This window comes from Serinus canaria, chromosome 2, assembly GCF_022539315.1.
Source record: "Serinus canaria isolate serCan28SL12 chromosome 2, serCan2020, whole genome shotgun sequence".
NCBI classification, from domain to species: Eukaryota; Metazoa; Chordata; class Aves; order Passeriformes; family Fringillidae; genus Serinus; species Serinus canaria.
In genome coordinates this window covers 105,149,446-105,171,635 of record NC_066315.1, presented here as the reverse complement: position 1 = coordinate 105,171,635, position 22,190 = coordinate 105,149,446, and the positions used below count along the sequence as shown (strand labels likewise).

Below are 22,190 nucleotides of genomic sequence, written 5' to 3'. Positions count from 1 at the left end.
CTCCTCTGGCTGGCCGGTCACCATCTGTTGAAGGTATCTGTCTGCAGTCAGACAAATGCGCTGTCACAGTCACTGCTGATAATCTGAAAACCAGCCTAGGAAAGCTGGGTGGCTGCAAGGGCAGAAGTGGTAAGAGTTTCTGTGGCATCCCCCAACCTGCTCGGAGTAAGTTCCCTGTTTTACATCTGGCAAAGCCTGTACTGCCAGGCAGGCCCAGTAAAGGCCATTCATATAAATTCTCAGCCATGTAAGGATCAGCTTCGTCAGCCAAAGTTCTTCTTATTTGTCCTTAGCAACCTGCAATGACGTAACACATTACAATCTCCTAATGAACTCTGTTCCAGAGTTCATTAGGAGATTGGGTAATGAACTCTGTTCCAGAGTTCATTACCCCAGAAAGTTCCCAGCTAAAAGACAAACCATTTGGAAGAGGGTAGGGATCCAGGCTGTAACACACAACCTGCAGGCATAACACAGGCTTGTGCCAAAAAGGCATTTTAGGATCATAGAACCATTTAAGTTGTAAAAGACATTTAAGATCATCAGGTTCATTGGTTACTACAGCACTGCAAATGCTGGCAAGAGTGGCTTTGTCTAGTGTTGCAGTACCGGCATGTTTCTTACCCTCTCTGCACTTAGCCTGGTGAAAAGAGATTATTTCTTTTCCTTTGCAACTGCCTTTTGGGGTATGAAGATTACTGTCATGCTCCCCTCTATCTAATTAGTCTAAAATTAACAGCTTTATATGTGAGCAGAATATCAAAGCAATGTCCTGCTGCCCTGGGAAAAAATCATTATTCTTGCACAGCTGTACAAGCACTGATTAAGAAAATGGGTTTTGGTAGGTTTTGATTCAGAAAGACATGGACAGTAACTATATATTCCTATGTCTTCTTATTAAGTTTTTAATTTTCAAAAATAAGTCTTCTGCTTTAGACTCTTAAATATTTCCTGATTAGGCCTTGATCCCATGACTTCTCATATGAATGGATCAAGCTTTGAACTGAATTGTGTTAAAAAGAAATGTTCTGTGAAATGATGTGTAACCAAATTAATTTGTGATACATTCATACCTCCCAATAAAAATAGTTAAAAATCTAGGTAGAGCAGAAACAAATGTCCCTTCATATTGTCAAAATAATTCCAAAGCTGCATAGTGATTACTTTGTATGTAACACAAGTCAGTCCTGATAAACAACATTAGCAGAAATTGACATCTTCATTCTTAATCCCTCACTGTAAGTGGCATACAAGAATTCAAATCTGCTTTTGTACTTGGCTGTAAGAAAATATATAATCTTTGCCCAAGTCTCCCACTTGTGCTAAGAAATACTGCAAAAAGCTCAGAGATATCACTGTAATATTTTGCATGAAAGTGATACCCCACTGTAATAAAAAGTCAAAGGTACTCTTACTGCATGCTTACATTAGTCTTTGTAGATATCCATAAACTTTACTTACTCTTTTTTAAAGCTTTACAAGCTGAATTTGTGGCACAATGCAAAGTGTGCCTTTGTTTGCCAAATACACATTTGACATTTGTACATAAACAGGTGCTGTGCAAAGTGGAAATGCTGTATCACTCACCCTGCCATCTCTAACACATCCATTACAGTGGCTCATCAGTGATTTCTGTGAGCATGGATGGACCAAACATTTCAGCACTGGAAATTGATGTCTGTGTTGGACCACCACCTTACAAACCAGATAGGATCATGTCTGATGCACTAAAATACTTGCATTTATCTTGGTGCAGGTCAGTTGTTCAGCTGTTGCACTCTGTTGACCTTGTTTTTTGAGGCTAAACGTAGCAGGTTAGACAGGCTCATTTAGTAGATTTGACCACTTAGTGCCTCCCTCCCTCCCTCCCTAGTTTAAGCCATGCTCATATATAAAGTTCCTTATTTATGCTGCTTTGCTCTCTCCTCTAAAAAGAGGGTGTACATGTACAGAGAGGGCCCTGTACTTTGTGTTACCTAAATAAAGTCAGGATAAGAACTATAAAGATAGGGCCTTGCTAATACCAGGACTAGGAAAAACAAGGCCATGATAAAAGATCACCTAGTAACCATGACCTGACAGGGTGTTTCTTTTCACCTGCCTGGGATATTTATAGTTCACACATCACCAGTGAATCATAGAATAGTTGGTTGGAAGGGGCCTTTAAAGTTAGTCATCTAGTCCAGCCCCCTGCAATAAGCAGTGGCTTCTTGTCATGAGTGTGAGTTTCAGACAAAATTTATTAGGGAAGCCCTCACATTGAGCCATGAGGTGCAGAAAGGACCCCCTTACTTTATAAATTCCTGCTCAGAGAGGAGCCAAGGTGCAGCTGAATCCAGTCTTTGCCTCAGAGAGTCAGTGTTTTAAGAAATTATAGAGGTGTGATTGAACTTTTGTACAACTTTGTCCTGTAGGATAAATGATGGCAAACCAGGTCTATTTATATAAAAATGAATGATATATTATGAAAAACTATTAGACAAAGAGATCTTAATCAGAATTATTTACTACACACTATAGAAGATAAAACTACTAGGATAGGATGGTACAGTGCACTCTATCAAAGCAACTATATTAAAGCAATTCTATTAAAACTAGCAGAAATAAATAGTTATTAAAGCAGAGATTGATGTTATTCACCCATGCCATGGGCAAAATCTCTTTCACTCAGCCTTAAGGACTAACTTTGAGGGATGTACTCACCCAAAGGAGGAATCTTCATATACACTCCAAGAAGGGATACATTGGAAGAACCTAACCATATGGAAATGGACTGCGCTTTTATCGTGTACAGTGACTGACTGCCAGTCAGCTTAGCCGCTTGCCTGCCAAATCTTTACTTCACTGTCAGGATGCTAATTTGGGGGTTGATGGGTCAGACTGCTCTTGTCACAATTCAACACTAAAACCAGCTTGATGCCCTCTCTCAGTCCACCACTTGGACAATGCCTTGTAAATAAGGCATTGTCCAAGTTGCTTGACCACATTCCAGGGCAGGGCATCCTGCTAAACGTCTTCAACCAGATCAGGTTGCTATGAGCCCCGTCCAGCCAGATTTATATCCAGATTTGTATCCACCACCTGTTCCAATGTCTTGCCACCCTCACCGTAAAAAACATCTTCCTAACATCTAGTCTAAATCCACCCTCTTTCAGTTTAAAGCTATTCCCCCTACCATGTAAAAAGTCCCTTTGCAGCTCTCTTGCAGGTACCCTTTAGGTACTAAGAGGCTGCTGTTAAGTCCCTCCAGAGCGTTCTCTCCTCCGGCCTGAACATCCCGAACTCTCTCAGCCTGTCTCCGCAGGAGCGGTGCTCCAGCCCTCTGATGATCTTTGCCTTCCTCCTCTGGACTTGCTTCAACAGGTCTTGCCCGTGCCGAGTGCCTCGGAGCTGGGCGCAGCGCTCCAGGTGGGGTCTCACAAGGGCAGAGGAGAGGGGACAATGTCCTCCCTCCCCGGCCTGGGCCGCGGCTCTGCCCGGGCTGCGGCGCAGCGGCCGCCCTGTGCCCGGGCTGCGGCGCAGCGGCCGCCCTGGGCCCTGCACGGCTGCCTCGGGCCCGGCACGGCCGCCGGGCGGCAGCAGCGGCCCCGCAGAGGCGGCGCCCGCTGAGGCGACGTGTCCCCGGCCCGGCCGATGGCCGCCGCCCGCCGCGCCGCTCTCCGCGCCCGCGCTGACCGATGTATTTGAAGAGGCCGGCGGGCGGCCTCGCCTTCTGCCTCTTCTACCTGGCCTCCAGCTTCACCAACAAGGTGAGCGCGGGCGAGGGGCCGCCCCAGTCTCGGACGGGCCGGGCGGGGCGCAGGGAGGTGCCGGGGCGCTGGCTGCCGGTTCGCGGCTGCGGGAGCGGGGGGCCAGGGAAGTGCGGGATGGAGGGGCGGGAGGAGGGGAAAGAGAAGAGACGGTGCCCTCTGCTTTCCCTGCCCTGCTCACGGAGAGCCGGAGGACCAGCCCTTCCCGGACGGGACTAGCCCACGAGTGAAAAAGCCCGTGGCACTCCAGCCCGCCGCCCATCCCAGTGTGCTCCCGAAACTGCGGATAGGGTGCCGGTTTCGTTTTGCTCAGTGTGTGACAGCTTTACGCTTCCACGACAAATGAATTCCATTATTGTCTTGTTTAGGAGAGCAAGGAGGTTGACATCATATAACTCCAATGAATGAAGTGTTATAGAGCCAGAAGTTATGCTGCACTGAAAGTATCACTGATGCTGTATATATTTCTTTATCGAGTGTCTGGCAACTGCACTCATTCCCAAAAGAAGATCTGTTAACTGGAACAATGATATCAACTATCCAAGGGAAAAATGTGAAATATTCAAAGTATTGTTTTAGAAGTGAAACAAATATGAACTTCCATGGCAACTTTGTTCCTTTGACTGCTTAATTAACAGACCAATTAAGGACAAGAATTTTGCTTTCCACTGTGTAACAATTTCATATTAGTGTTGCTAAAGTGTCTAAGCGTAAGAAGTTAGCTGAAGATGGCCACATTGTGAATAAAATTGTATAATTTAAGCATAATTTGAAAGTAGTTTTTCCACTCTGGGAGGAGGAGTTAGAGTAACTGCTCTGTGCTGTCCTATTTGTCAGAGAGCGTGTCTGTATTTCTGGTGCAGATTTCTGAAAAAAAAAAAATATTGGTGAAACAATCAGGGTATGATTATTCTGAGCGAGGATTAGAGATAATCAGCATTTCAGAGGTGAAAATGAAATCTTTTCTGGGCATTGCCCAGTTTCTGTTCCAAGATACATTTGCTATTAAGGATGCCCAGAAGTAGACTGAAGTCCAGACATGAAGCAAAGCTGTAGGAAGAGATAATGCACTTGATTTGACAGACTGCTGGGAGCAGTGATTAGTTAAATAGAAAGGGGCTAAAAGAGCTGCCATGTTGCATCATGGATTGGGAAGGGTACTTATTTGGCTTAACTGTGCTTGAGAGGAGGTCATAGGAACATTGATATAGGGCTTCCATTTTCAAACCTGAATGTTGGCTTTAGTGTAATAAAGTTAAAAATAAACAGAATATAGACATTTCAGCTGTTGAAGGTGGTGTCTAAATGCAGGCAGGGGTACAGACATGTGGAGGTAGATCATCCTGATTTAAAATGCATGTGACAGTTCTGACAGCTGTATGAGTAAAAGGACCTGTTGTGAATCAACATGCCTCGTCTCTGTATACTGATGTCAGCTTCTTAGTGACACCCCACAAACCTGAAAACTGGACCTTGCAAGGTGCTCAACACAGTTTTCTCTCTGCTGAAATCTTTCAGCTTCTCCTTTTGCCCTTGATAGCTTCTGCTGGCTCCTGGAAGGAACAGCAGGTACCTTTCATTTCCTCTGAGGAAGCTTCAATCATTCTTTTCCTTTGCAGAAGTGGTATTTATTCTTCATCACGGGAAGATGTTAAACCTGGAAGGCATGTATTTATGCATCACATTTGCATATATACATATTCAGTGTGAAGAGACACTAGCATCCATACATGGAGGCCCAGACAAAGCAGGCTAAAGCAATGACACAGATTTTGCTTTGCTACCCCCATGTATTAAAGCCCATCTGATGGGCTTTATGGGCTGCTTAATATTTTACACAATGTGTAAGCAGAATTTTAAGTCTGTGAGATACATTAGCCATAAGGAGACAATTATGTTTATAATATTGCTCTTGGTTCTGCCAAAGATTGCCTGTTTGGTATGATATGATTTTAATTGACTGGTGCTTATGGCTTTTTGTTCCTGTTAATCCTTTTCCATTCAGTGTGATGTAAGGACTGTGTTCAGAAAGTGAAAGTGCAATTCAGATGACAGCCTTCTCCATTTTTCAGTGTGTCCACTCCATGCCTCATGTACTTTAGTGTCTGTTACTTTCCACAGTGACTGAGGCAGCAACCAGCAGTTCTGGCGTGGGAAGTGTCACGAATGAGTGGCTTAGGTAACTTAGAGAATCACCAGCAAAGGGATGGGCAAAAGCAGATTTAATATTAAAGTGAAATCACAATAAAGTTTGTTGGTGAGGTTCATTCTATTGCCATCTACATTATTACATAATCTCATCATTATTGCATTACTACATCATTACATCTATGACATCATTATTAGATTCTTAGAGCAGAGAGAGAAAAATCAAACTAAAATCAATCAATCTAAAAATCATTAAACCAAAAGTTATCTGCATGGAAGTAAGAACAGGAAAGGGAATAAGACACAGTGAATCACAGCATTCATACTGGACCCACTTGCCAAACATAACTCCAGATTTGATCAATGGTTTAGTCTAAAGGTTATAACAGCACTTAAACATAGCAGCTCTTAATCAAAAGCTCAATTTCGACAATTTAACAAAATATTCATATAGAATTTAATACAGGCACGACAGTGATTCACTATCTTACTTACAAACCTAATGTACTTAAGAATCAAAGAGAGCAATATTCATAATGAATTTTCTACATCATATCCACATTCACACACACTCAGACCTAAAGGGACATGTACAAGGTATACCCAGGAAAAATCCTCTCAAATTCAGAGTGAAGTACTCACTTTGGATGTCCTTGCATCTTCTTCATGAGCAAAGGGTTGAGTCTTGAGGAGTGGATGGTATCAGCCCAGGATCCATCATTGTCCTTCAGAGATCTTCCAAGTGTAGCAAACTAGCTGGCTCTGAGAGGTGTCCCACTCAGAGGGAGGATGCTGGTTGCATCCTGCTGTGATCCAGGAGAGCTTAAAGGGTCACACTCGGCACAGCTGTTTATAGGGTCACAAGAGAGTTGGGTTTAGACAATGTGATTTTCCTTCCTGGCCTCAATGTGGGTTGGTAACATTCTTTGAAAGTTCAATAATAAAAATTGTTCTACTTGGGTTCTTATACAGGCAAGAAAAATTAATCTCCAAGGCTGTTTGTTAAAAAGCAGGAGCTCACTGGACAGCATTAAGTTCCTGAGAGCCAACAGTGCTTCTGATGAGCTCAAGTGGAACTTAGCCCAGATGCTGTTCATCAAGATTGAGGCCTATAAAGCATTTCAGAGATCACAGTGCAGCCCTGTGAGGGAAGGGGGAGGAAATACACCACAAAAGAAATTACTAAACTTTTTTTTGTCTTTTCTACCAAAATAAAGCAAAATGAGAACTTTTTGTGTTTGTTTTGCTGCTTGTGATTGTTTGTTAATATTATGAACTGTAGGTGTTTGATGTCCATCAATTTGTTATTTGTTTTCCAGTATGTCCTGTCTGTCCTGCAATTTACCTACCCTACCCTTTTTCAAGGGTAAGTATGGTTTTAAGAATTGTGGTTTGAAAAATGACTTTAACATTTTGCTGTTCCATGCTGAAGCTAACTTTACTATTTCTTGTTCTTACTGGCTTTTGCTGTCTAGAGAACATGCTTCACGAAGCCTTAATAAAGCATTCATTAACATGTATTGGTTAATTTTTAAACATCATGGAGGTGATGTAATTGAGACATGCAGAGTCCATAATTTCTCATTTTCCTTAAAATCCTAAGCTTCAGCATACAAAAGTAAAAATTACATGACAACCTCTCTTCTTTGGAAGAGAGGAAAATGTGGAAAATATGAATTTATGATGCATTCTTTTGCTGTGCTATAGAAAACCAACCTCAAAACCATCTTTAGGCATTCACAAATACCATGTTCCTTCTTTTCATGCTTAGCCTTGGTTGTAAGTCTACATCATGAGTCACTATCATATCTTAATGACTGTAATTAGAAATTAAATGTTTTGACAAATGTCCATATATACCATCAATGCTGTTGATGAGACGTTTAGTGAAAATCTGGCCTCTTAGAGCCAAGACTTCCCCTATTTTTGAGATTGTGTTAAAAATCTGCAGACACTGGGTGCCTTTACTTTCTCTTCTGCTGCTTAGCATGGCTTACATTTTTGCCTGACTTGCAGTCCCAGGACTACAATCAATTCTAGGAATAATTGCCTTGGGAATCTTCACTTTGAATCTATTCAGCTCAGTGAATGCTTTCTTCAGTTTTGGCACACACACAGAGACTGTCTCTTGCACAAGGATTTTATCATATGGGGAGAGGGTTTTGAGTAATTTGTGTAAAATAGATGTAAAACAACAGAAAAGTGTATTTCAATGGCAAGAAACTGCCTTATGGCATCTGTGTTACCACAGTAATTACCTGTTTCTATTATTTGGGAATGCATTTAATATCTTAATATTAGCATCTTAATATCTTTCCCTAAGTTCTGGCTTTTAAAAGTGACCTTTCCTTGGAATTTTTTTAGTGGCTCAGATGTACTTTCATTTAGACCTGTGACAGATGAGCAAAGAGGAAAAGAATGTAATTCTCAGTTCATGCTGTTACTGTTCGTTGTCCTTGGTTTTGTTCCCTGTATAATCCAAGACTATACTGTATAGTCCTAAGCATCTGAAACTGTCAATAACTTCTGTCCTTAAAACTTGAGACAAGAGGAAGTTTTTCACAATAAAGCAGATGGGATTTCACCATTGGCTTGGATAGAGCACAGTCAAACCTACAGTAAATGTAAGGGAAACCGTGCTTTTAAGCTCTCATATGCTCTTCACCCAAAAAAAGGTGAAATGAGCTGTAATAGCATAGAATATTTACCACCATGCACTAGTACTGCATAGAGTGAATATTTGTTTATTTGTGTATGTGTGAGAAAGATTTTAAATATTGCTAAATGCATTGCAATGAATGGGAGTCGTAAATAAGCCCACTTCTATATCTGTTATCAATGTTAATGTCTTTTAACATTATAATACAAGATCTCTGTCTAAACTGTGGTAGGTATTCAAGGATTTTCACCCAAGAAACATCTGACAGCTCTCTGAAAAGCACTAGCTTAAGGAAGAAGAAAGCTGATAATTTATTTTAAAGTGTAAAAGAAATTGGTGTGCATTACTTGCTACTTATTCTAAATTATCTGCACGTATTCCTGAGGCCTCACATATTATTTCCTAGTGTCATTCCGTTTCAGGTGGCAAACATTGGTGGGTGGCCTTCTGCTTCACATCTCCTGGAAACTGGGCTGGGTGGAGATAAACTTGTGTTCAAGGTAAAAATCTGTAGGTTTTTTGGTATCTGCCAAACACTTATTTTCTGTAGCTGGATTAAAACATAGTTAAGTTGGTCATGGATGTTATTAACTGGCAAAAATAGAGTTTTATGTATGTGGGGGTGTGGGTGTTCACAGATGTAGAAGAGAACTTACATTTTAGTTAAATGGGTGTTCAATGACTCACACCTAAACTGACTACTTTTATAAAGCGGATTTAATTTAACCTTGGTAAGACAACCAAAAAGTCCATAGTGAAAACAATAAGGATGTCATATCCAAACATCTGTCCCTAAGAAACAATCTCTTCCCTCTATTATTTCTTAGTATTGTAAGAGAAATCTTGGTAATGTTAGTTAAGAGCATTGACACAATCTTCCGCAAAACCCTCAGGGCTGTGAAGTCTACAAATGGGATCTGAGAGCTGTGCCACATAAATGGGGATCATTTGCCTTTTCCTAACTGATGTTAGCAAAAAAACTCCAAATTAAATGATGCTTTGTAGACAAAGATCATCTGCTTGAACTGAGTGTGACAGCACAATTCAGAAGAGTATGCCATACTCTGCTCTGGTGGATCCATTCTGCAGTATGGAATGCAGCATCTTTTTTATTGTGCAAAATAGTGCCATTTAGAAGGTGTATGCCCACAGCAATCATTGCATCTTCATCTCAGGAGATACTAAAAACCTTCCTGGGCAATGACCTGAATAATGTGACTTGACTCTGAAGCTGGAAGAGGTTGGACTAATTGACTGCCAGACATCCCTTCTAATGTAACTTTTTCTCAGTGATTCTGTATTAGCAAGTGACAACTGATGAACTTTCTGTTTGAGATTCAAACAGTTGGCTTGAAAAATTGTATCTCCTCACTTGGAATGAAATCCTGTGAGTATGTCAGAAAAACCAGGCTGTGTTCTATTTTCATGTCCATACAAGTGATTACATCACTATGGAAATATAAGTGAGGTCGTAAATGAAAACAGAATTCACTTTCCTATTTTATAGCTGCAATAAACTGAGGATATCATAAAAGCTGTCAGTGACTTTGGCAGAGACAGGATTAGGGCTCAAACCTTGCTTTACTGGCCCTTACTGATACATACATATATTATTATCAAATTCATATTTTTTTGTGCAGATTTTGTCATCACAAAACAGTCTAGAAGCCATCAGTAATGTCCTTTTATAGTTCATCTTTTCTGCACCAATGATTACTTCTAATTCAAATAATGAAATTGAAGAAGTTAAATCTTTTTTTTTTTCCCCTTTTTGGAAAAGATGCTTTTGTCTTTTCAGAACCTGGGAAGACATTAAAGAAAATAGAGGACCAAAACGACTCGCTGATGTTGAAGAGGTTGTTTCTATCTAAGAAAGGCTGGGATGAAAAATTAGTTCATGTTTTGACCCTGGAGACTTGGGGCCACTAGATGTCAGCACACTGTAGGGAAAGGGGTTGAAATCCCTCTTGAGAAACCTCTTCGTTAGTTTGGTTAATACAGAATATCTGTTCTAGAATAGACTGAGTGGAACAAGCAGAATTAATTTACATGCTTTGGCTATAATTCATCCAGCTATTTAAGCATAAGTTTAAACCTGCCTTTCTTCACAAAGATTAGGCACATGCTTTATTGCTTAGCAGAGGTGGATTTAAAAAAAAAAAAAAAAAAAAAAGAAAAATCAAAGCCAAACCACAAAGCAGCCCCAAACCCCAAACATGGAAACCCTCTAAACCTCCAAAGCACTACCAACAAAAAAAAAAAAAAAAACCAAACAAAAAACCCAAAAAAACCTCACCAGCAAACAAACAAACAAACAAATAAGCATAACATGCAAAGGTGATTTTAATGCTACTACTGGGATGTGGACATTTCCACCCCCCCCCGACAAAATACCTGTCTCTGAATCTATCTGTTGGTTAGAGGGGAGGGTGTTTTCTATGTGCAGGATACTTAGGAGTATCATAGCCAGTCTTCAGTCTCAAATGCTTCAAATAAATAACTCCCATCCATTTGTTTGTTTATGTCCACAAAGTCTCAATTTTTCTGTCACATGGACTGATCTCATCTACTTTCTGAGCCAGTTCAGGTTATCCCAAAGTGTCTCAGTAGAATTAAGTTATTACATAGAGATCATTGCCCTTTGTCTAAAGTCCAGAATACTAACCTCACTATAAAGACCAAATAAAAATTTATTATTTCGAGTAATCTCACTCAGATTTTATAGATAGCCTGCTTTGCCTCTTCTTCCCCCCAGGATATAATGTAAGGAACTTTCCCTCATTGCTTCTAAATAGCAAATGTTGACTGTCTGCAAAGCTTTTATCCAAAACAAGGGCTCTGTGGGGCACAGAGGAACATGCAGCATCTGCATAATGCTTCCAGTCTGCTGCCCAGCTTCTGCCTAATCCTTGTAGGCACATAAGTCTGATGTGTTCTGATTGGCATTTCTTGCAGTGCTGCATTTCACCCATATCTAAGTAGTAGCTCAGAGCCTTTCTTTAAGTGTTGTTTGGGGGAACCTAACCATTGCCTATCATGGGATTTGGATTTAGCCCTACAACAACCACAAACTCATCAGTTCCTTCCTGCTTTGCATGTACATCAGTGTATTGCCAGCAGGAGAAGCTGCTAATTGGTTTACATACAAGACAGATTGTTGATGCTGACACGTTACATCAAACATCCGTGCATTCTTTTTCAGTCCTGAAATTCCCACTTGGCAGCATAAAATCCTACCCTTACATCATGGAAAAAGCATCTGAAGTCCTTTTCCATTACACTTCGCAGAATTGCATTGGAGATGAAGACATATTTGGGATTCTTACAATTTAGTGGTGGGGAACATGAAAGAGTGATATTTTTATGTTCTGAATGAAAATTTGCTTTTTATCGTGTGTTCCTTTTATCTTCCCAGAGCCACTTTCTTTTCTTCCCTCCCCCTTTCTTCAATTTGTTGCTGTTCCAATAGTGCAGGGGTATTTTTGTTGGTGTCTGATGTGAATTCATTGGTAATGAGGTATGACAGTATTAGATCTTTGACTTGATGAGACTCCAGTTGAAGTCAATAACGTCAAAAGGAACAATGTTTTTATAAAATTTATGGAGACTAGTCAAGAAAACCCAGGGCAAATATTTATGCCAGTTAAAGGATCTAAACATTATTTTTGTGACCCTGGGTTTTTGTTGTCTTGGAAAATTATGTGTATAATAACAGAGGAAATGTGGTATTTATGGTTTTTCCCTTGTTTGTGATTACATGAATCTTTGTGCGTGTTTTATCTTTATTCATACTGTTCTGATTTCATTGCTTAGTGGTCTGTTTTCTTGTGTCCCATGAAATGTGCTGGTGTACCAGTATCTACAATTACATTCAAGTCTTACATGTTAATTGGAACTGTAATGCAAACTACGGAGTTTGGTTTTGCTTTGAGAACAAGCAGTTTGGTTTTGTTTTGAGAACCAGCACTGCCCATTAACATTTTTTCCACTTTAATTCCAAGGTTGGGAAGAGTGAATGGGGCAGCCATGTCTTCAGTCCTGGGAAGCCCTTGGTTCAGGCCTTTACCTCACGGCTGCTCTTTTCTTCTCTTGCCAAAAATCTTACATTATTCTCTCTGAAATTTACCACCTACCTAATCCCTTTTTTCCCTTAAGTAACAAGATCAAAAATAGGAGAAATGCAAGTTCTGAAGGCCCTTCTTAGAACTGAAACCTGACCCTACTGCAGTAACCATGGCTAAAAAAATTAATCAGATCAATCAGATGACTTCATTCCCCCATTAGTTGTCAAACTGCCTCTAGCAGTTTGGCTAAGTCAAAGGAATATGATTAGGAAATCTCAAGAGATAGGCTTCCACAGAGACAATCTGATCTTTAGGAAGAATCTCTTTGAAAATCTGGCTGGGAAATGAATGTGTGGGTGGCCCAGTGTATTTGTAGATAGTGAAAATGTGTGCTGTCTGTGCAAGTGAGCCATTTTATGCCTTCATTTGTCAGGTTTCGTTCCTTTCACAGAACATCAAGGAAATTAGTTGAAATGTCTTTCCTTTAATTCCAGTGGCAGTAATTTCTGAAGGAGGAAAAAAACCAAAAACCAACAAGATTTTGGAGGGAGAGGAGCCAGGGAAAGAGTAAAACAAAGAAAATATATCTGCAGTTAGTTCCTCTCTTGGATTAGACAAAATGAATAATTTCTAATTTGGACTCCTTAGTAAATGGGAGGAATACTGAGCAATCTGATACTGACTTTAACATGCACATGTTTGAAATTAATGTACATTTATAAGTATCATTACATTCCTTGCAAGCAGCTGTTGCTTTCTGTTTGTGAACAGAATGTGGTGAAATAATGGGATTTTAATTGCTTTCACAGGTCTGAAATCCTCTCATGGCTTCCTGCATCAGTACTTTTTGTGGGCATTATTTATGCTGGCTCCAGGGCACTGTCTAGATTGGTAAGAAATGAACCAGTAGAAGTCAGCTCTTTATTACCTCTGCTTTGTAAACAAAGACCATTCCCTTCGTACATGGTGTTTAATGCTGTTCCTGGGTTGAGGGAGGAGGGAGGAGGACTTAAAATAATAGATCCATTGTTAATGGAGCTAATGCAGCGGTCCAATCCTGCTAGGCATCTAAAAGCATCTCTGTGACAGTCTGAAGGACCCAGCATCTCTACAGAGCACTTAGTGTTTTACTGAAGAGATCCTCAGTGATCTGAATTGTATAGGTAGGGAAGAAGCTGAAGAAATCAGTAGCTGTAACTTTGCAAAAGGAGGAACAGGGTTGTGGGATCTGTGGGAAATCCTTCCAGGAAACTGATGAAGACTATTTCAATGAGAAGGTTTTGATTATTTGCAGGATTTGAAAAAATAAATAGAAAGTTGGAAGGAGATTATGGGAAGGGTTAGATTACTCAATTTTTGGGTTAATTTGCATCACAGTAATTTACCAAATGTTTACAGAATCCCAAATCTCCTTTCATGAAATTTGAATGCTTTATGCTTAAATTATATAGTCTACTCTAAAAAAAGTAAAATAAAATGGTGGCATTTATTTTTTTAAATTAACAATATTTTGCTGCTGTTGTGCAGTCTGCAAGCTCAGATGCTGCACTAATTCCCTTCTGCATTCTGTCAATGCATCTTAATGTAGCTCCAGAGCCAGCTTGCCCCTGTCACTTCCTCAGCCCTAAGCAGGAACAAAAGGGACATTTTTACCAGATTCTGATTGAAGAGATCCCTTGAAAATCCCAGTAGAGAGATAGAGAGAAAAGAACAGGAGGTCTTCATCCTTGTAAGCAAGTTGGGGTCCTTATCTTGGACAGAAATAGAAATAGTCTTGGGAAGGCATGTGCTCAGAAGCCACATGCTCCCAGATCAGTTCTCTCTCAGTGTGATTGCATTTGCTTCCTCTTGCTTCCTTGTCAAAGGAAGATCCACTTGCCTTCTTTAGTATAAGGGAAGCAAAGTCCCATAAGGAAAGCCCTGTCTGGAAGCCCCAATGAAGCCTTGGCAACAGCCTCTTTTCTCCTTGCTCACCTGGGTGGTGGAGAAGTTAAGAATCACATCCTCTCTGTTATTTCTTCTTACTTCCTGGTCATCCTGCAAGTTACTGTATTTACCTCCTGTTCCTGCTCTGGTCATTCATGAGTGAACTGCACTGCAGTGGCAAAAGGGCTGTGAAGGGTTTTGACTTGTATCCCAAACCTTTCTTAAGGAACATCTCACATTTCTTAATGGCTTTTGTTGTACATGAATGGGGACTTAGAGATCTAATTCTGTGGCCATTTTACAAGGCAAGACAAAATGAAAAGCGGTCTTTGGCCATAATTATTATTGTGGTGGGGCTAAATTCAAACCTATGTAGAAGCTTTACTTACAATAACTTTGTCTACAACAATTTTATGACACGCTGAAAATGAAAGCGGACTCTCCCAAACTCAGAGCTGAATTGGCTCACCTCAACAGCATATTTTAATTAAGCGGGTTTATTTCTAAAGCAGAAATTATGTGTACTTTTATTATCAAATCCAAGGGGACCCACTTTCAAACACTCCTGTATACTGGCAAAGCTACAACTTTAATATCTATTTGTGCCTCTTCCTAGAGGTGCTGGCAATCTCCTCAGACCAAGGATTCAGGGCTAGGACTGGAGGAGGACTGCTTAGCTCTGGACTGTGATGATTAAAAAAAGTATGCAGAGACATGAAAAGAGATTTGTTCAGAGTGTATTCACCCTGCCTGCCTAACCAGTAAACCTTTTTTTTTCATAAGGATTAAGCCCACTCACAAATTTAAGAAATACTTGCATCAAAGTCAATAGACATATGGAGAAGGTTAAGTGGTCTAGGCAAACTGGAGCCACTGTTGGCTCCAAAACACTTTTGGAAGAGCCAAAAGCAGAAGGGAGAAAAGAAAAACCCAACAAATTGGCTTTCACAAAGGGAAGAATGCAAATCCTGCTGTCAACTTTCCTTGTTTATGGGTATTTCTTGTATTTCCTATTACTGTGTCAAGCTCAGAGTACTTTTGTGTTTAATACTTCTGGGTTTATGTTCTCAGTTATCCAGCAACAGGGTTGAGAATTGTTTTTCAGTACCGGTGAAGCTGGGTCCAACAACTTCATGCCAGTTGTGTTTGTGTGATTTCCATTCTTATTTTGGGGCAGCTGTTGTGACTATGGACCCACCCCAGTTGTCATTATGACTTAAAATGTTTAATCAACAATGCTTATCTGGCTTCTTTTCTCTAACATGTAAAGAAAAGAAAATTACAGAAAATATACAAAGTCATATTTGAGAGATATTTGCTGCTTATATCACCTGGTACTTAAAAGTTTGGGCATTACTGATAAATTAATTCATTCTCTGCTACTGTGATTTAAATACGATACACAAGTGGGGAAATACTGCTTCCTAAAATGGCTTAGTCTTTAGATTATCTTAATCAGAGTAGGGAATTGCTTCTGTTTCAGCTGTCTGAGAGACCATGGATCTGATTTGGAGGAGGAAGTATTATGAACCACTAATTCTGGTTGGGTTTGCCTGGGGCAATGGGTGTTTGATTCATTATTGTTATCATTGGGGTTTGTTTCTTAATGATTTCATGTTGGGATGGTGTCCAGATACCTCAATGGGTATAATTTCAACATCATTGTGTATGAACTATTGCATTTCTATCCTAATTTTGGGCACCTCTTCCTAGCAGTAACTGAAAGCAATCACCTAAAATTGTCTTGCCCACAAATCTGTTGCTAGGAGTCACACTGTATTCTTAGTACCAGCAGAGAGAGATGAGAACTGTTTGCTGTGGAGGCTGGAGATCCTGGACCAGAGAAGGAAAATTAGAGACCGAAACCTGGAGCAAATCTCACTGGTGTAGCTGGGTACAAACAAACTTGCTGAGCACTCAGCTGTGGGAGACACAGCAAGCAGGTCTGCAGGAGGGTCTGCATTTAAAGATGCCTTTGCCCATGTGCTAGTGATTGGAACGGGTTAAGTCTCTTTTAGGTGATGTGGTGTGGGTTTACAGCTTCAAAAACGAAACCCCAAACCACAGACATGTGGGACAGCTGTTTCAAGGAGGAGTGCCCCTTCCTATGTGTGTGACTGCTCTGGGTTGATTTGAGCATTTTTGTTCTCTCCCCATGGCAGCCAATCCCGGTGTTCCTCACTGTGCACAACGCAGCAGAAGTCATAACCTGTGGGTTCCAGAAGTTTGTGCAGAAAGAGGTAATTGATCCATTAGTCTGTGATAGAACTCCCCAGAACAAGACACCTAATTTCTCTTAATACAGGCATTAGTTCCATGTACTTTTCTGGACTCACTGTAATAGCAATTCATTAATGAGACCCTGAGAGAGCTTTTTGCTGTTGACAAGTATCTATGCTGATGTTTCCTTTCTCCTTATTTGATTATATACTGCAAATATATATCACCAGTCTGATCTGCATTTTTAAGCCTGGCTTGGCCCTGCTTATCTTCTGCTTTTGAAAATTAATATTCCCTCTCTTTCATGCCCCACATAAAAATCTCGTTGTTTGAGCTGAGAGGAATGAGGACTATGCCCTTAGATCTAATCAGTATAATAGATCTTGTGTATTGTATAATTACAGATAGGTCACATCTCCATAAAAAATGCAGGAGGAACGGTGCATTTTTGAATTTGTTTTGAATGCTTGAGATTTTGCCCCTATGAAAGTCTGGAGAATAACTCTTATACCCTTTTGCAAGAACCGGGTTGTTTGGTTTGTTGTTTTTTGTTGGTTTTTTTTTCTTACAAACTGCATTCAGAGCCTTCTTCTTAGGCTTTTTTTGAAATGTTTTTCTTACTGACTACAGAGTTGTTGTGTGAGCTGACACTGGGAAATCATTCATCACAAAGTTGTTTCTGCAGTGGCCTCTGGCTTGCTGTGAAAGGCATCTTCCATTCATTATAACTGTTTTCTGTATAGAAGACAGATAAATGGGTGTTTACTTCATCTAACAAACAGAAGAGATCACTAAGGTTATGCCTAAGGGACATAGCAGTGTGTACCATGGCATGTCCCTCTGTCATTGTCCTCTGATTAGTGTCTCTGTCTAAGTGTTTCATATTTTCCTTCTATGTCACAAGCTTATGACTCCTCTCTTTAAAACAAAAGCACTACAGACAGGATAATGCAAACACAGGCCTAACAGAAAGCTCCTCAGGAATAATTTCATATGAAAATATTGGGAAAATTTCATGAGTTTAAATCAAGATTGGTTTGTATGAGGTAGTGCCTAATTAGTAAAACTCAATATTTGAGTGCATATAATTACACAGTTTTGGTACAATTCAAGTCAAGTTTGAGGAGTGGGTAAAAAGTTCATGTCTGGTTTTAAGTTTACTTGCTGGTAAGTAATCTGAAAATATAAATCAAGGTGAAGTAGGCTGATCCATAATCCTGATTCTTCTTTATCAAGTTAAATTTGCTAAGCACTGCTCAAATTTTGAGTGCTGCTCATAGCAGTTTTAATGTGTATGGTGAAGTAAGATCAGCTGTCATCACTTTCCAGTTTTCGGAAGGAGAAAACACTGGTTTACCATTTTTATAATAAATTTTAATGTTTTAATGTTACTTTCTTTTTTACAGCAGACTTCTCATCTGAAAGTCTGTAGGTAAGCTTTTAAAACTACTCAGATTCAGATTCAGACTTGTTTGGGTTCCAGCTTCTGTATTTGCTTCAGATAATGGCACACCAAAACAATGAAGAATGTAAGGCACATTCCTGTGGGCAGTGAGCCTAAGTTGCAACATAGGAGTAATTAAATACTTTAATTTTTTTTAGCAATTGCTTGAATAATTTGATATGTTTTTTCTCCTTACAAAAATGAAATGAATTATAAAACAGCCCATAACAATGCTTTTGGAAAGACTTCAAAAGTTTGAACTTCCAGTGGGTAATCATAAACAGAAAGAGAAAGATAATTAATGTGTTAGAAAGTAGCTAAAAATTCCCTGCCTTAGAAATGAAAGGTAAATAAGATCCATTTCTGCTGGAATCATTCATAGTGAGGTGGGGTCAGTCTCTTCTGCCATGTCTCAAATGAAGAGACAAGAAGAAGTGGCCTTTAATTGCACCAGGGGAGGTTCAGATTAGATATTAGAAAAAGAAGATCTCTACAAGAGTGGTTTGGCATTGGGATGAATTGCCCAGGGAGATGGTGGAGTCACCATCTCTGGAAGTGTTCAAGATGTGGCACTTGGGGATATGGTTTAGGGTGATCATGGTGGCACTGGGTTGACTGTTGGACAGATGATCTTGGAGGTCTCTTCCAACCTTGATGATTCTGTGATTCTTTGACATTAAGCTGCACAACGACCAACCCTTGGTGGCCCTGGTTGTTTAGGCTTCAAAAAAGAGACGAAAAGGGACAAACAGAAGTCAACCAGTCATGTGCTAAAATTTCAGTTCTATGCCCCTACATCTCCTTGAAGAATGGATATTTGCTGTCTTCCACATCCTGTAATCTTTTAGCTGTACTTTAGAATGGATAATGTTGGGTTATTATTTAGTGTACTTAGAGGCATTATCTTTCTAATTTCTTCCTGTTGTTTCCATTATCTTACTATGTGGCCTTGTCTTCACCACTGGATTATTGTCAAGGATACCATTTTAAAAAAAATCTGTCTTTTCCCATGCCCTTAGAGAGTAGGAAAATAAGCTGCAAAACCAAGGGTATGTTAATACTAATAGTGACAGTCCACAGAAATTCCACAGTGTATTCCCTGTAGCTTAAAGAAATACTGACTCAGCCACAGGTTAAGAATTAGCTTAAGTTGGTGGACTAGGAGAGGACTTGTGCTGTCCTTAAGACATTTCCAGTATATACCAGTAAATTCCACCTTGCTCTGTGCTCTATGTAACAATGTCACTTTTAATGGAGTCACATCTGCTGGAATTGCTGTAACAGGAAGTTAGTCTCAATGAAAAAACTTTTTGATAGCCATACAGCCAGAAATTCTCTGATTTTGGCTTGTTGAAAAAGCCTAGAGAAGCCAGATGGCTAGTGAAGAAAAATATTCTCTACCAAAAAACACTTCTGAGGTGTTTTGTGCTGCTTCTTTTCCCATAAAACTTTGCTGTGTACAAGTTATGAAGAATGCCTTATGTAAAAATGTTGGTGGCAGAAATTATTTTTTAAACATGGAATAAGAAAATTAAACAACTAAAGTGTCAGTGTAAAATTGAGTTATTGTGTGGAATTTCCTCTACTTTGCTGGAAGTAGAAATCCAGGTTGAAAGCTTTTGGTCTTGCTTTTTTCTTTTTTTTTTTCTTTCTCTTCTCCACAGTGTGCTGCTCCTCCTGGCAGCAGCAGTGTGCCTTCCTTTGTGTGACACACAGGTGAGTTCTGCTTTGTAAAGCAGCTTGAGCTAGGCCTTGATGCTTGACATCTTGTTAGCATAGAAGGGATACAGCTTTTTACTGGTAAACTAGAGTAGGCTTCCAGCAAGGGGATTGTAAACGTTTCCTGTTGCTGTGTTGTAGTCTTGCTGGGTTTACTGTGTCTGCATCATGGTAAAACCTCTGAGCAGTGTGGACATACAGCTCAGGTGGTGGCTGGGGAAACCACAGTTTTACTTCTTAGTAGTGCTTACAGCAAATCACTTAGGTTTGAGTTAGTTGTGTGTACTTTCAGGAATTTCCTGATTTAGTTTTGTATTCACTGTACACTCTTTCTGTAGCTACCTGAGAAGGAAAGGAGGTGTCTCCAGAGAATACTCCATTCAGGAAAGATCTAATCACTGGAGATTCTCTTTTGGAGCTTTAGCAAAGCTGCTTCCTTGCTTTAGATACCTTAGTTAATATCTGAAGTCAGATGAGTCTGGAAATTGGTGTACATATCTGAAATAGAATTATCCTTGCTGAGATGAGCTGAGAGCCTGCATAATTGGCATATGCCAGGTTTCTGAGGGTGCCAGGAAGAATTTCAGTCTCCCTAGTCTTCTTTAGTCATTTTCCCTTTCTTTGTAGCACAGCTCCCACTCGCTGTACTTGCTTTGCAAATCTAACTGCAGGGAAATTGCAATGTGTATGTTTACATGTTCGTGCTTTTATTTATGTAGATATTCTTTATTGCAGTTTGATCCAAATGGATATTTATGGGCTCTAATTCACTTGATCTGTGTTGGTAAGTAATTTTCTTCTAGAAAAAGAATTAGGAAGAGTAAATGTATTGGAGAAACTAGCTTTATTATGTACTTACTGATATTTGAGACTCTGTTTGTCAGAAACACTTGGAAAGAATGGAGATCAGTAAATATAAGAAAGTGCATTCTTTTTATAGCTTTTGTGTTGAAAACAAAAACAGAACACACTGCATATTGCAGTCTGTTAACAGTGGATGAGAAAATGCACATACAATTTTAATCAGCACTAAGCTTTTCTGGTTGTTTTTTGATGATTGCCTACTGAGAGAGATTTCTTTTGAGGGAAGAAGAAACATAAAAAAAAGGCAATAATTTGTACTCAGAGCTTTGTTGCACACACATATTTTATTTAAAAACTGTCAAAAACATACTAAAATATCATGGACTGTGGTCCCAGAGAAAGGATGTTGAAATGTTGGAGTTTTTTAGGCAATCATATGCATTAAAAAAAAAAAAAAATGGCAATAAGTTGCATAACCTATCAGGTTTTCTTTTGTCTTTTTTTTCAGACCAAATGTTTATTTGGACAAATTGTAGTTCCCCAAAAAGCTAGAAACAGCTAGACTAGAAAATATGAAGAAAAAAAGAGCAGTAATATTTAATAGGAGATTTTTAGTTTTTGGAGTGTTTTGGTGGATAATAGGGGACTTGTATTTGATTCTTATCTGTCCTATATACTGAGTGAGTGACTCATTCATATGTTAAGTCATCTGCAGATTAGGGATGATTCCTTCTTTATTTCTTCTACTCATACTGTAAAATTTTCAGGGCAGAGGTAATATGTTTATATGTATTACTGTCTGGGAAGGTCTAGAGATCCCCATCTGAAATGTTGTTAACATACAAATATGAAATAGTTTTGGTGTTTTTTTGAGAAATATCATATGGTAAACATTTGCTCAGTTATATAAATGTAAAAGCTATGGATTTTCCACTTCAAATACTTTTTTTGCTGTGATGAGTGATGTTCTTGCTTTCTCAAAGCCAAGGAGTCTCATTTGTAAAGCAATGCTTGGTCATGGAGGCAGAAAATTGCTTAGAGAGTCTTCAGAATGCTTCATTTGTGTGTTTGAAATGTGTAGGAAGTGCCAACAGAATGTTTATCCTCAAAATATAGCTGCCTTCCATTTCTCTTGGTTTTGAGAGTTGTTGACATCACTGTTGGGAGTTATTTGTGTAATTAGATTTCCTATCAACTGGAATGAAGGTGCTACGAGAGAGGGCAAAGAGATGAACTAACCTACTGCACAGTAAATCAAGAGAGAGCATTACAGAAAGGACGAATGTTCTACCCTTCAACTTGTGTAATGGAGGCAGGATTGAGGATATCTATTTCATAGTGTTCTATTGGCTTGACTTTTCATATTCTGGTTTTCTCTGTGAATCAAAAAAATTGTCCCACAGCCTGGAAGAAAGGATATGAGAAAACAGAGCCTGAAGCTGTGTCATTTCTTCCAT

The 22,190-nt window shown here is 39.6% G+C and overlaps 1 protein-coding gene across 2 annotated transcripts in view; it reads left to right on the top strand.

Annotated features, from left to right (window-relative positions):
- The first annotated feature begins 3,583 nt into the window (after positions 1 to 3,583).
- Positions 3,584 to 22,190, top strand: part of TMEM241 (transmembrane protein 241) — a 55,620-nt gene continuing 37,013 nt past the window's right edge. The window contains exons 1-8 of one of the 2 annotated variants that reach the window (XM_030235304.2): positions 3,584 to 3,749; positions 7,217 to 7,263; positions 8,979 to 9,056; positions 13,430 to 13,511; positions 16,709 to 16,786; positions 18,176 to 18,198; positions 19,875 to 19,926; positions 20,665 to 20,713. In XM_030235304.2, the coding sequence (XP_030091164.1) occupies positions 3,678 to 3,749; positions 7,217 to 7,263; positions 8,979 to 9,056; positions 13,430 to 13,511; positions 16,709 to 16,786; positions 18,176 to 18,198; positions 19,875 to 19,926; positions 20,665 to 20,713 (481 nt within the window). In that variant the 5' untranslated portion in view covers positions 3,584 to 3,677. Of the gene's footprint in view, positions 3,750 to 7,216; positions 7,264 to 8,978; positions 9,057 to 13,429; positions 13,512 to 16,708; positions 16,787 to 18,172; positions 18,199 to 19,874; positions 19,927 to 20,664; positions 20,714 to 22,190 lie in introns of both variants that reach the window. The other variant, XM_030235298.2, reaches the window with a different exon arrangement.